The sequence below is a fragment of the Hippocampus zosterae genome, chromosome 19 (assembly GCF_025434085.1).
Source record: "Hippocampus zosterae strain Florida chromosome 19, ASM2543408v3, whole genome shotgun sequence".
NCBI lineage: Eukaryota > Metazoa > Chordata > Actinopteri > Syngnathiformes > Syngnathidae > Hippocampus > Hippocampus zosterae.
The window spans coordinates 7134613-7147581 of NC_067469.1; the positions used below are offsets into that span (position 1 = coordinate 7134613).

The window sequence follows — 12969 nt, forward strand, 5'->3', positions numbered from 1 at the left end:
GACCCGCTGTTGTGCCCTTGCCGGCGGGCCAATGATTGACTAGCGTTCCATTTGACCTCGCCGACACTCTAAGGGGCACTCAGTAAATGAAAAAGAAGCCGAGACAGCATCTTGCCGCTGGCTCAACTGGCATCAGGACCTCAGACGCCACATGGAGACGTCCAAAGCAGCCTTGCTGCTGGCAGCGATTGTCTGCACTACCGGTAAGAACACATGCAGAACACTTTTGCTTGTTTTTCACGAAGCACAGAAATCAGAAATGCTGCATTTACTGGACGTCACCTCGTAGCACAGTGGGTCGAATTTTATTTGTTTGGATGAAAAATTTTGGAATATGGTTTCGGTGATCTTTTGGTGCTGACAACAGTTCAAATTGTGGTGAACAAAAACGTTTTTTTTCTGATTCTGAATTCAATTTTCAAATTTAATTTATTCTAAAACATTTAAATATATACTTTTTTTCCCTTATGACTTTTTTGTAAATGTGACTTTTTTCAACACTTGTAAAAATGAAGAAAATTTGGTTTATTTCCTTGGGAAATGCGCCCCTCCCCTACGCCCACCACCCCAATTTTCTTCAAATTATGACTCTACAGGAAATATTTGTTCCCCCAAATGTTTTTTTTTAAATAAAATACATTTCAATATATTTTAAGACCTATTCCTTTAAAAGAATCTTTCTTGAAAATTGTATTGTATTGAAAGCAATTTGACCTGGAAGTATTCATCTTTGTACAGCTTGAAACTGGTTTTGTAGTCCTCTATTTGTAGATTTGTATTCATTTTCTTTTGGAATTTTGTGAATGGCGCAAAAAGTCATTACAAAAAATTGTGGAATGGGCTTCAATTCTGGTAATTTTCATCCATATCGAGAGGGGTATGGAATATTCATGTATTGATGAATTTCACTTTTTCTTCATTGACTTTTGTGTGTACGTGTGTCTCTAGTGAGTGGTAGCGATATCATGGAAAGCTATGCCAAAACTGGGGGTGCCTGGCTAACTGCAATCAACAAGCGAATGTATTCCACCAACACAGTGGAGGAGTGTGCAGCCAAATGTGACGTCGAGACCAGTTTCACATGCAGGTAGCGCTAATTTACAATCACACACACACACACATGTCCAAAATTATTTTTTTGGGGGACTATAACTGATTGTGGAAACGTTGTCACAGATCCTTCATGTACGTGGAGAAGGATCAGGAATGTTGGACAGCGGGGGCAAACTCCAAAACAGAGACAGTGTTGCGCAGATCCAGCGCCACTTTATATGAAAAACAAGGCAAGTTGGCTTTTTAATGCAACCATCCGACCATTTTACAGTATACTAGCCTCATGCTAACAACCATAGACGTGCTTACCGAACAGTATTGATAGTCGCAGTGGAAGAACCCAATTAGCAACAGAAAACACATGGGACAGCAAACACATGTAGATAGATATAAGAATACTTACAGGTCTAGATTCTTTATCCTCTGGGGAGAAAAAAAAATCACTAATATTACTGTCGATTATATAGTCACTTCCAGGAGCTCACTGAAATTCTTCTATGGTTATAGTTAGACGCACAACTTTCCCACATAACAGCAGTGATGCCATTTTCTGTTTGTACAGATTACCTCCTCGAATGTGTGAACGGGATCGGAAAGGACTACAGAGGAACAAAGTCCAGAACAAAGTCCGGAAAAACGTGTCAGCGATGGGACGCCAAATTCCCGCACAAGCCCAAGTAGGTGACGAAGTTGACACGATGGTCACACCTCTTCACTAAATATCCATATGAAAATTCTCCTTGTCAATGTGATACAAATTACATTTGTACAATCACTACGGTATGATGCATAATGACGTGTGATGCTGCAGCTTGACGCCCGAGAACAAACCCAAGGCAGATCTGGAGTCCAACTTCTGCAGAAACCCCGATGACGACGCAGGGGGTCCCTGGTGTTACACCACCGACCCCGATACCCGTTGGGAGCACTGCAACGTTCCGAGCTGCACGGGTAAGAACTCAACAGGGCCAGTTACAGCCCCTCCGTTCTTGAACTCAATATTATCTTGACTACTGTAAAACACATTGCATTGATTGTAGTCACCCCGCAACCCCGCCCCTTAAATTGGTTCATTCAAATGCATTTCTAATATGTTTTTAATTCATCATGAGGCTAAGTAATTAGGTTAATTACAAAAATCTAAAATGTATGAAATCATTTCTAGATGTCAAGATTAAATTACAAATAATTCAATGCAAAAAATAAAAATGAGTTCTTGTGAAAATAAACCATTCATATTAAAAAGTTGTGGAATAATAATTCGATTATTAATTAAGATTTAATTGACAAAATTATTTGTATTTTTTTTAATTAAACATTAACTACTGTTTTAAAATAAAAGATGGAATTATTACCATGTAAAGAAAGAACTTTCCGGGTAGTTAATTTGTTATTGAAATCAACCGTTTCATATATAAATTTGGGCGGCATTTTGAGCGACTGGATAGCGCGTCTGCCTCACAGTGCAGAGGTGCAGGATTCGCTTCCAGCTCTGGCTTTCCTATGGGGAGCATGTTCTGTGTGGGTTTTCTCTGGGTACTCCGGTTTCCTCCCACATTCTAAAAACAGATTCTTGGAACACTCCAAATTGTCCCTAGGTGTGATTGCGAGTATAAACATTTGTCAATGTGTGCCCCATGATTGGCTGGCAACCGGTTCAGGGTGTACCCCGCCTACTGTAAAATGGCCATGACGACGCCACGACCCCTTGTGTCCCAGCAGAGGACTGCATCCACTGCAATGGCGAGGACTACCGAGGTAAGGTCTCCATCACGGAGAGTGGCGTAGCCTGCCAGCGCTGGGACTCGCAGGAACCTCACAACCATGGATACAACCCGAACGCGTGAGACTCCAGACCTCCATCGCACTCTCTTTCAAAATCAGGAAACCCCCTTTTTCTGTTGCATTCAACGCCATTCCCGTGCCACCTCCAGGCTCCCGCAGAAGTACCTGGACAACAACTATTGCAGGAACCCAGACGGAGACCCTAAGCCATGGTGCTTCACTACCAACCCCAACAAGAGATGGGAGTTTTGCTCCATCCCTCGCTGCAGTAAGCCAAATGGGGGGGCTGTCACTGCATTTCTTGCAATGTTTCTCTTTGATGTAATCCTTGATGACGTTCCTGACAGTCCCCTCATAAAGTACCTCATCTTCTTGCATCTTCACCAGCATCAGAAAGTCCCACCGTGGCCCCAGAGATCACCTGCGCCACGGGCGAGGGCAGCACTTACCGGGGAACCATCGCCGTGACCGAGTCTGGCAAAACCTGTCAGAACTGGTCCACCCAGTCACCTCATCAGCACAACCGCTCGCCTGAAAACTACCCCTGCAAGTGAGGCCTTGAACCCTTTCATGTACCCTGAAACCTGATATTATGATAAGCTGTCCACTGTAGTAACCACTGTCCTTAAAAGGGTTAACCCACTTGTACAAGTGGACCATATAACCTCCTTGGGATTTGGTTTTCTGTTTGCTCGCCAGAGGTCTGGACAACAACTTCTGCCGAAACCCCGATAACGAGAGGAAGCCGTGGTGCTACACCACTGACCCCGAGACCCGCTGGGAGTACTGTCGTGTACCCACGTGTGGGGACGCACCTGGACCAGGTTCTTGACAGCAAAACGCTTCTTTCGGGGAAAGGGACTGGTGTCTGGTCTCTTCAGTCAGGCTAACTCAGACGGTAACTTTCTGTTGCAGACGAGCCGGTCATTCCCACGGAGGAGGATGACTGCTACGACGGCGATGGGTCCAGTTATCGTGGGGTGACCTCTGAGACCATCAGTGGGAAAAGATGTCAGGCCTGGGCCTCTATGAGTCCACACAGGCATGGCAAGACTCCGCAGCAGTACCCTACTGCGTAAGACACACTCTCTTAGGTCTTTTGGTGCAGAGTTGGAATATTCTTCCCATGCTTGAATGGGCTTTTTCCGGGTATTCTGGTATCCCCATCCACATACCAAAAACTGCAGTCCATCCGCAATAGTCCAAGTCTCCCACGATCCTGAACCAGTTATGTAGTGTCGACGGTATCAAAAGACAGTTAACCTACTAGATAACAGAAGGATCCGTTTAGGAACCTTATCCAAAGAAATGAACGTTAATCATGATCACCAAGACTTCAAGTCCTTGGTCCTTGTTCCTGATGATGTGAAAATCATTTGGTTAACAGGGACCTCAGGAGGAACATGTGCAGAAACCCTGACGGAGACCGAGCTCCCTGGTGTTACACCACTGACCCCAGAGTGCGCTGGGAATACTGTAACTTGGAGAAATGTTCCAGCCGTCCCGTCGAAAGTATGCCCACCACTGAACCCACCACACCCTCCTCGCAGGATCCGATCCAGAGAGGTAAAATCCTTCTTTGCTGTTTGATTGCTTAACTTTTGTCTCGTTGACTTTGCATTGATTTGTTTCCCCCGCAGACTGCAAGGTTGGGAATGGCGCCAACTACCGCGGCTCGACTTCTATCACCATCATGGGCGTGACTTGTCAAGCTTGGAGTGCTCAAAGGCCACACCAACACAACAGTTTCACACCGGATAGTCACCCCGACAAGGGCCTGGATGGCAACGTGAGTAGAGCCCTCCTTACATACAGCGATGAGTCTTGTGTTCGCTCCGTGGGCCTTCAGTTGGGCACTTACCCGAGTTTGGCCGCCTTGAGTTGTGTTGGCCAACTCCAGTCATTGTTTTACACTATGTGGACAAAAGTATTGGAACATATTTTGTGCTTCCCATCAAGTCGGTCAACTTGTCTTTTCAGAGCTGCAGAAACCCGGACAACGATGTGAACGGACCCTGGTGCTACACAACAGACCGCAACACGAAATGGGATTACTGTCAGATCCCTGACTGCGGTACGTAGACCCCCACAGACATGTCACCATGCTTGCTGGGAGCTTTCATTCTTGTTTTTTTTGACGATATGCCACTCTTCCTTTGTAGCGGGCGTAACTTGCGGCACACCCGCGACCAAACCCAAACGCTGCTACGGTCGCATCGTGGGCGGCTGTGTAAGCAAAGCACATTCATGGCCTTGGCAGATCAGCCTTCGTACCAGGTGAGTCCTGGTAGAAAGATCAAGATGGCTGCTAATTTGATATACTAGACAGATGTGACACTGGAACTTTCCGTTTCCTTCCAGTTCAGGAATTCACTTCTGTGGGGGAACTCTGATCGACCCTCAGTGGGTGCTGACAGCCGCACACTGCCTGGAGAGGTGAGACTCTTACGTACTCAGAGCAGACATGACATCACAAAAGCGGCGGCTAACAGCAGCATCCTCGACTTGCAGGTCAAAGCGACCATCGTCCTACATGGTTATTCTGGGCTCGCACAGGGAGCGAACCCTGGAGACATCCGCCCAGCGGAGGGCATTGGAGAAGTTGGTGTTGGGACCCAATGGGGCTGACATTGCACTGCTAAAACTGCAAAGGTGACAAGTCATGAGCCCAATCCTGCTGGCTCATCAAAAAGACATTTGAATGATCTTACAAAATTTGATTAATAATCATAATTTTACTAGACAGAAGTCATTTTTTGGTTTAAATTAGAAAGTTGAATTTACAATTACAGGGTTGTAGAGTCTGAATTGTACAAAAATAATGTTTTACTTATTTTTGGATAAAGTCCACAACCCGCTCCAAAAGAGGAATTGACGGAAATATTTGCGGTGTGTCTTGTTTCAGGCCTGCAGTTATTAACGATAAAGTCCTGCCAGCTTGTTTGCCGGAGAAGGATTACGTGGTTCCCAGTGGAACTGAATGCTATGTCACTGGATGGGGAGAAACTCAAGGTACGCGTCATATCACACATTTTTGGTGGATGCAACAACAAAAAAAAGCTTGGGGTGATTAAGTTCTAACTTACCAGCGGCTGCTGTTGAGGGTGTTTTAGGGAATAATAGCACACTCCAGAATTTCTTGAACTATCAGCCCCTGCAACCTATTTCACTTTGCATCGTGAAATTTGGGAGTCATGTCAATGATTAGACCAGCAAAAAAACCCAAACAAAACAAAACAAAAACATTTGGGGGCGGGGGGGTTGGAAGGAACATTTTAGGGTCATTTCCATGAGTCCTTCAAAGACAAACTTGTTCCTAGACAGGTGCTAGACAGTATACATTTTTTGGTTTTGTGGCGACATTGGTTATCAGGCACAGGTGGCGAGGGTGTCCTAAAGGAAACGGGTTTCCCGGTTATTGAGAACAAGATCTGCAACCGCCCATCGTACTTGAACGGCCGAGTGAAAGATCACGAGATGTGCGCCGGGAACATCGACGGTGGCACAGATAGTTGTCAGGTAACCTCAAAAACTCTCTGGCGTTGAAGTTCGTTTGAAAGTCAACAGTTAATGTTGTATCACATCCTCTCTCGAATCTCTACACCCGCAGGGCGACAGCGGGGGTCCACTAGTGTGTAACGCGCACAACAAGTTCATCCTGCAGGGCGTCACGTCTTGGGGTTTGGGCTGCGCCAACGCCATGAAGCCCGGTGTCTATGCACGAGTTTCTAAATTTGTGGACTGGATTGATCGAACCATCAAAGCCAATTGAAGTCGGCGGGATGTCAGCGTTGTAAAGGGGAAACAGAGTCAGCCTCATGGCAAAATAGTTTCTACATGACTGGAATAAACACTGGGGATACGCAGAGAGTTGTCTTTCTTGTTTATTCCCTAAAACTGACATTTTGCAAACTGCAGCTGTGGCGGAACAAGAGGACCCTCATGATCACAAACGGAAAGGTGTTTACAAGATACGCAAAGTTGTCCTTCTAGTTTAATCCTTGAAAGAAAGGGGAGGAATTTGACAGAGCAGCCACGACGGCATGCGGCACACAAGATCGTCTGACTAAATCGCGAGAGTCTTTGTCTTGTCGTCACAAATATACAAATGTCGTTTCGAGTATAAATAAATAATACAGATTCAGAGAAGGAGCTCAAACACTTGCGGGGTCTTGCGTGGCGGAAATGTTGCCGTTGGTGTTTGGGAGAAGCCTGGTTGAAAACTGGTGCTGCTCCGCCGCTTTGTGCTTCATCCTGAAAACGCCCAAAAGCCGCTTTAAGTTTTAACATAAAGATAGCATTAGCTTTGGCAACCTAGCATGAACTCAACTCAACTGTATTTATAGAGGACTTTCAAACAGCCATCACTGCATACAAAGTGCTGTACATGGAGCAATTTAACATATACAATAAAGAGTAAAACAAATCGGTAATGAAGACGGTAGAAACCACCGAACAGTAAAACCAAGGACAAATCTAAGTCATGCTGAGTCGAATGCCAAAGAATACAAGTCAGTTTTGAGGAGGGTTTTGAAGATGGGCAGCGAGGAGGCTTGCCGAATGTTCAGTGGGAGGTCATTCCAGAGAGAGGGACCAGCAACAGAAAAGGCACTTCTAATAATGTCTAATAATGTCTGGTCTGAAGACCTGAGGCGCCGGGCAGGTGTGTAGGGGGCGGATGAGCTCAGAGAAGTAAGGCGGCGCGAGGTCATTTAGAGATTTGAAAACAAATAAGAGGATCTTGAAAATAACTCTAAAATGTATGGGGGGCCAGTGAAGGGATGCCAGAATAGGAGTTATATGCTCCCTCTTACGAGTACCAGTCAAGAGGCGAGCAGTGACATTCTGGACCAGCTGAAGGCGCTTAATGGAGGACTGGCTGACTCCGAAGTAAAGGGCATTGCAGAACTAGTAAGCATTACACCGGGAAAGTGTAACTTTAGCCCGTAAACTGAAATAGGAACTTCACCCAGAAACTTGGAACTTTACCCAGGAACTAGTTTACTTCAGCTCAAAGCTAGCGACTTTACTGAGGATCCTTTTCAGGAATGAGAAACTTTAGCCAGAAACTTAACGGGCTTTACACAGGAACAAATAACAGAGGCCCTGCACTAAGAACTCTCCTCACAAACGTCGACTTTTTCTCAGGAACAAGGAACCTTACCAAGGAACTTGGCGCTTCAAGTACAGTACCTTCTGGGAACAAGGGTCTCCATGCAGTAAAGAGAAAACGCTAAACTTCAATCAGAAGCTAGGAACTTTGGCCAAGAACTAAAATAGATACCCTAGCCAGGAACAAGATACTGGATAGTGTAGCTTGAAAATCAGAACTTTCCTGAGAACTCTGTCAATTTTCCTTGGAACACGAACCCTTACCCAGGAACTCAGAACCTTACCTGGGAATATATAATTTTAGCCGAGAACTAGAAACTTTGCTTGGAAACTTTTTTCAAGAACAACAAACTTTATCCGGAAATTTCGATCTTTATCCACGACTTTAGCATTTTACCTGAGAACAAGTAACTTAAAGGAACAAACTTAGGAACTCTGAACTGAATTCTGGAATTATGAGCTTTACCCAACGAACAAGGAACTCTAGCCAGGAATTAACACATTATCTTGGGAAAGCTTACCTGGGAACTAGCATCAACCAAAACACAGACATATCCTCTACATACATGTACATGGTTTTAGCTAGCTAGCACAAACAGGGCACATCTCCCTAACTTATGGTGTGTTATGTCCTGCGACTCACTTTTCTGGATGTTCCACATCATCAATGGTGTCGGGCAGTGGGACCCCGCGGGTTTCCGGTAGCATCAAGACCAAAGCGCCAGCTAGGAACGCCAGGAAGCCTAAAAAAAGTCAAAGTTTAGCCACTGCAACAAGCTACGGCGACCTAGCCTGAAGCAGCGGTGGGCTAACCAAAGATGATGAGGGGCAGCTCCAACCAGATGACGGCCAGCCGGTAGAGCAGGAAGGGAGCCACGATACCGCCCACGTCGCACAGCGTGGAACACACAGACACGCCCAGATTCCTGAAGTCACAAAGAAGAAACTTTACTCAAGAACAAAAAAACTTTAGCCAGGCACTATAGACTAAATTTCCCCAGTGTGGGACAAATAAAGGATATCTTATCTTAAGACTTTACACAGTAACTAGGAAATGTACCTGGAAATCAAGTTAACATCGGAACATTTCATTTTATCGGGGAAAAAAATAACTTTGACCGGGAACTAGGAATTCGGAACTTTCCACTAAAAGTTCCTAGGTCCTCTGCAAAACGACTTCGCGGTGAAAGTTTCTACTTCCTGGTTAAAATGACATGTTCCTAGTGTCCAAATAAAGTTCTCAGTTTTTGGGGTAAAGTTCTGCTGTAAAGTTACTTGCTCATGGTTTAGGTGTTTTGCACACTGGGTAAAGTTCTTGAGTTCCGAGTTTCTGGGTAAAAATAACAAAGGTTCTAGTTAATGGGCAAAAGTTCCGAGTTCCATAGCCCATGTTGATGAGTAGAATTGAGGCAATGACAGTTTTACCTGACAAAAGTTGGATAGAGTTCAGTGTTGACGAAGACGACCATCTCAAATGTCATGGTGATGCCCAGCCGGCCCACACACTCCACAGTCGTCCTCAACCAACCTGCCGGCCAGCGCAAGCGCGCGTTAGCTCGCGGCTTCAAGAAAGACAGCCTTACTCACCATCGTGAAGGAAGACCGCGATGAAGCAGGCAGCTCCGGCCACGGCGTTGGCGGCGGCGAAGGGGAGGCGGCGGCCAACGCGCTCGATGGTGAAGAGGATGAGGAAGGCAGCGGGGAACTCCATCAGGGAAGAGATCAGGAAGCTGATGTAAACATTTCCTCCCATGATGCCCAGACGCATGATCAGGCCCTGGTAGACCACCGCACTGGTGAACCTGCGGCAAAACGGCATTAAAGTTGGTGAGCAAGCCTTACCGCCGGATGCCGGCTAATTTCCATTAGCCTGTCTGAGGAGTTTTCATTTTGTTAGCAGTAAGCTAGCGGACAGCGTGCAGGACGTTCAGGGGTTCCATTAAATATATATATATTTTTTTAATAAAGCATTTTCAAAAAAACAGACCCGCTGTAAAAATGAATTACGGTAAAAGGAACTGAATTGACACAATAAAGTCAAAACAAAATCAAATCAAAAATCCCAATTATAGCCCTGGTACGGACTGACCAGTTGTAACTGAGTATCAAGGTGTGCTTCCTCATGTTGGGCGTTCGGATCAGGTCCATCAAGGAAGCTTTGGCCGACGAGTCGGCGTTGTCGTCTGCCAGAGTCTGTCGCCGACGAAGCAGAAGCAGATAAGCCGGGTTTGTACTCTTAATGTGTGACTTGAAGATGAAGCCCACTGAGAGCAGACCTCAAGGTTTTTGGTCAGAGTCCTGTTGTTCTCTTTGGCCATTGCCTCTGTGATCGCTACAGCTTGGGACTTCCTGTTCTGCGATAGAAGCCATCTTGGAGATTCCGGGATGAACCTGTCAATACGAGACGAGATGGGGTATTGAAACCGTAGCGTGTTATGAGTTATTTCGGAAAGTTAAGCCTCTGGTTCTCGAGTCAAGGTCCGTGGGCGAAAAAGTTCTCAGGTAAAAGTTACAATCCAGTTTCCTGGGTCAAGTTACTAGTTCCAAAGTAAAGCTCACCAGTAGTAGATGATGTAAACGAAGTAGGGCATAGTGATGACCACCTGCAGCCAGCGCCAGTCGGTGATGAAGTAGGCCAGCAGCGGAAGCACCAGCAGGCCCACGCTGAAGAACATCTGGTACAAAACGCCCACCGTGCGCCTTGACTCCACCCCCACGATCTCCGTGACTGGGAGAGAATAGCACCGAATCGTGAAATCGTCATCCGTCATATCAAGGTTCACTTTGACAAAAGTTTATGTGGCTACTTGGCTCAGTTTCTACAATCTGGACTTTATCAAAAGCGTGACTTACTCAGCACATATCCCGCCATCCATCCGCCTTTCACGCCAAACCCGAAGAGCACCCTGAAGATCAGCATGGACACGTAGTTGGGCGCCAAGGCCACCAGGATGCCCGCCACACCATTAAACACGTTGGACATCACAAAGCTCAATTTCCTGCCAAACCTGGGCAGAGTGAAAGAAAAAAAAAATGTGAGTGAGCAACGGCCAGGACAACGAGGGCGGGTTTGGGGCTTACCTGTCGGCCAGGTAGCCGATGGCGATGCTTCCCAGCAGGAAGCCCACGTTGAGCATGGCCTGGAACATGTCCATCAACCAGGCGTCGGAGCACACCAAGTCAAACTGGAGACAACCGCAGACACCAGGTTTGAAAGGGGCGGGGTAGGGGGGAGGTTAAAAAAAATAATTACCAAATAAAAAAATTAAACCTCTATAGTAGTAGCTACAGACGCATTTTTATAAAATCACAGAATATTATTATCATTTTAACAGGGTTTGATGTGCGTGCCGTTGGCTTCACAGTGCAGAGGTACCGGGTTCGATTCCAGCTGCGGCCTCCCTGTGTGGAGTTTGCATGTTCTCCCCGGGCCTGCGTGGGTTTTCTCCGGGTGCTCCGGTTTCCTCCCACATTCCAAAAACATGCATGGCAGGCTGATTGAACACTCTAAATTGTCCCTAGGTGTGAGTGTGAACGTGGATGGTTGTTCGTCTCTGTGTGCCCTGTGATTGGCTGGCAACCAATTCAGGGCGTCCCCCGCCTGCTGCCCGAAGACAGCTGGGATAGGCTCCAGCACCCCCCGCGACCCTAGTGAGGATCAAGCGGCTCGGAAGATGAATGAATGAATGAATGATGTGCGTGCAAAGTTTGGATCCATATTTAGGCTCTTAAAATGATTTATTCATTTGGAGAATAATTTACAAAAAATAAATAAATAGTAACCTTTGCAACAGTCGGTGTTCATACCCTAATAAAATGATCGTAAAATTAAATGACAGATGCATGTGTAAATGCAGAAATAATCGATGGAATATATGCCAATGAGTATTTTGTTGTCTGTCATCATTGGCGACCCCCCACCCCCAAAAAAACCCCCCAAAAAAACACTGAACTTTTCATGACTGTGTGTACCTCAGTGACAAACGAACGCCTCCCCTCGTAGTCATACTCCCATCCGCTGGCGCAGGGCTTGACGGGCAACCCGCTCAGGTCAATTTCCTTGGTGTCGCAGGTGAGCGTGGCGTTCCAGTCCACATCATACTGCTCACAACCGCTGTACTGCAGCTCGCCCGACACGTTAACCAGCGGCGACGTCAGCCGCCGGCCGTCGGCCGGGCTGCGTCCGCACGTCCGCCTCCACTGCTCCACCGTGCCCTCCCGACACCAGTGGTCCGGCGTGAAACCCTGGAAGACGATGCCTACGTAGACGCCGGCCCACGGCATTGACACCAGGCAGAGCAGGGCGAAGATGCGCTTCTGGCAGCGGCCGAATTTGCCGACTTCTTCCAAGATGTCATCAAATGTAGTCATTGTGGCGCAAAATGTGGCGAGTGGTCCGGTCCGCTGGGTTTTTTAAGCGGACGGGTGCGAGCAAAGTTCAGGGGCTGAGCGGCGAGGCGTTAAAGCGTGTTTACAGACGCATGCTTCGGGGGATGTCACATGACCTTCGAAGTTTACGTACATGAACACAGATGCGAATGGTCCAGTTATCGGATGGTGGGAAAAAAGTGCATTTACGTGAGGTAAGGTATTTATTCTGGCATGGAAATAGGGGGTACTTGTACTTGTGTACAATCAATCAAATTTGTGCATATGAATGACAATTTCCCCCCTTAACTTCTTAGAACAAGTCTGAAAAGACTTTTAAAAACGTCTTTGGGAGTGAATGAGTTAATGGAAGAAAAAGCAAATTTATGTGGGGAGAGGTGTAATTTTTTTCATGTGCAAGATAATCATTTTTTTTACTCCCAGGGAGAGGAATAAGGAGGTGAGTGATTTTTGTTTGAGGTGATGACACTTACGCAAATTATGATTTTTGTTGTTGTTGTAGAGGCTGTTTATGTGAGGTGAGGCATTCATGAAACATTCTCCATCATCGGTACTTGCCAGTGGCGAAAACAGTTTTGTTCTTGTGCGGTCCAAGGCCTTGTTTTCTGAGGGTGTTTAGGCCGAGCGAGC

The 12969-nt window shown here is 46.4% G+C and overlaps 2 protein-coding genes across 3 annotated transcripts; one reads left to right on the top strand and one right to left on the bottom strand.

Moving 5' to 3' along the window:
- The first annotated feature begins 65 nt into the window (after positions 1–65).
- Positions 66–6704, top strand: plg (plasminogen). Of its 2 annotated transcripts, none has more exons than XM_052053514.1 (19): positions 66–203; positions 949–1087; positions 1177–1283; positions 1616–1730; positions 1865–2004; positions 2773–2896; positions 2988–3106; positions 3226–3388; positions 3538–3662; positions 3754–3913; positions 4226–4404; positions 4479–4627; positions 4819–4912; positions 5001–5115; positions 5200–5274; positions 5350–5490; positions 5744–5850; positions 6212–6357; positions 6449–6704. In XM_052053514.1, exons 1-19 carry the CDS (start codon positions 152–154, stop codon positions 6608–6610), a joined length of 2412 nt encoding a protein of 803 aa, XP_051909474.1. In that variant the 5' UTR covers positions 66–151; the 3' UTR covers positions 6611–6704. The 2 variants fall into 2 exon arrangements, with proteins under 2 accessions (XP_051909474.1, XP_051909475.1); XM_052053515.1 differs by having other exon boundaries at positions 2776–2896.
- A 3-nt stretch (positions 6705–6707) lies between these two features.
- Positions 6708–12539, bottom strand: slc22a2 (solute carrier family 22 member 2). The gene is made up of 11 exons (XM_052053516.1): positions 11923–12539; positions 11032–11135; positions 10804–10958; positions 10510–10678; positions 10227–10341; positions 10040–10143; positions 9538–9752; positions 9376–9478; positions 8764–8876; positions 8594–8693; positions 6708–7092 (listed from the first exon to the last, which is right to left on the bottom strand). Exons 1-11 carry the CDS (start codon positions 12319–12321, stop codon positions 6993–6995), a joined length of 1677 nt encoding a protein of 558 aa, XP_051909476.1. The 5' UTR covers positions 12322–12539; the 3' UTR covers positions 6708–6992.
- Positions 12540–12969: the final 430 nt, after the last annotated feature.

What these genes read in the sequence shown, in the direction of transcription:
- plg (XM_052053514.1), top strand. Translation starts at nt 152, where the DNA reads ATGGAGACGTCCAAAGCAGCCTTGCTGCTGGCAGCGATTGTCTGCACT. An exon ending in CAACGTTCCGAGCTGCACGG is followed by an intron (nt 2,005 to 2,772) that starts GTAAGAACTCAA and finishes CTTGTGTCCCAG; the next exon opens with CAGAGGACTGCATCCACTGC. An exon ending in GCCGCACACTGCCTGGAGAG is followed by an intron (nt 5,275 to 5,349) that starts GTGAGACTCTTA and finishes CTCGACTTGCAG; the next exon opens with GTCAAAGCGACCATCGTCCT.
- slc22a2 (XM_052053516.1), bottom strand. Translation starts at nt 12,321, where the DNA reads ATGACTACATTTGATGACATCTTGGAAGAAGTCGGCAAATTCGGCCGC. An exon ending in ATCGGCTACCTGGCCGACAG is followed by an intron (nt 10,959 to 11,031) that starts GTAAGCCCCAAA and finishes CACTCTGCCCAG; the next exon opens with GTTTGGCAGGAAATTGAGCT. An exon ending in CTCTATCCAACTTTTGTCAG is followed by an intron (nt 8,877 to 9,375) that starts GTAAAACTGTCA and finishes TTGTGACTTCAG; the next exon opens with GAATCTGGGCGTGTCTGTGT.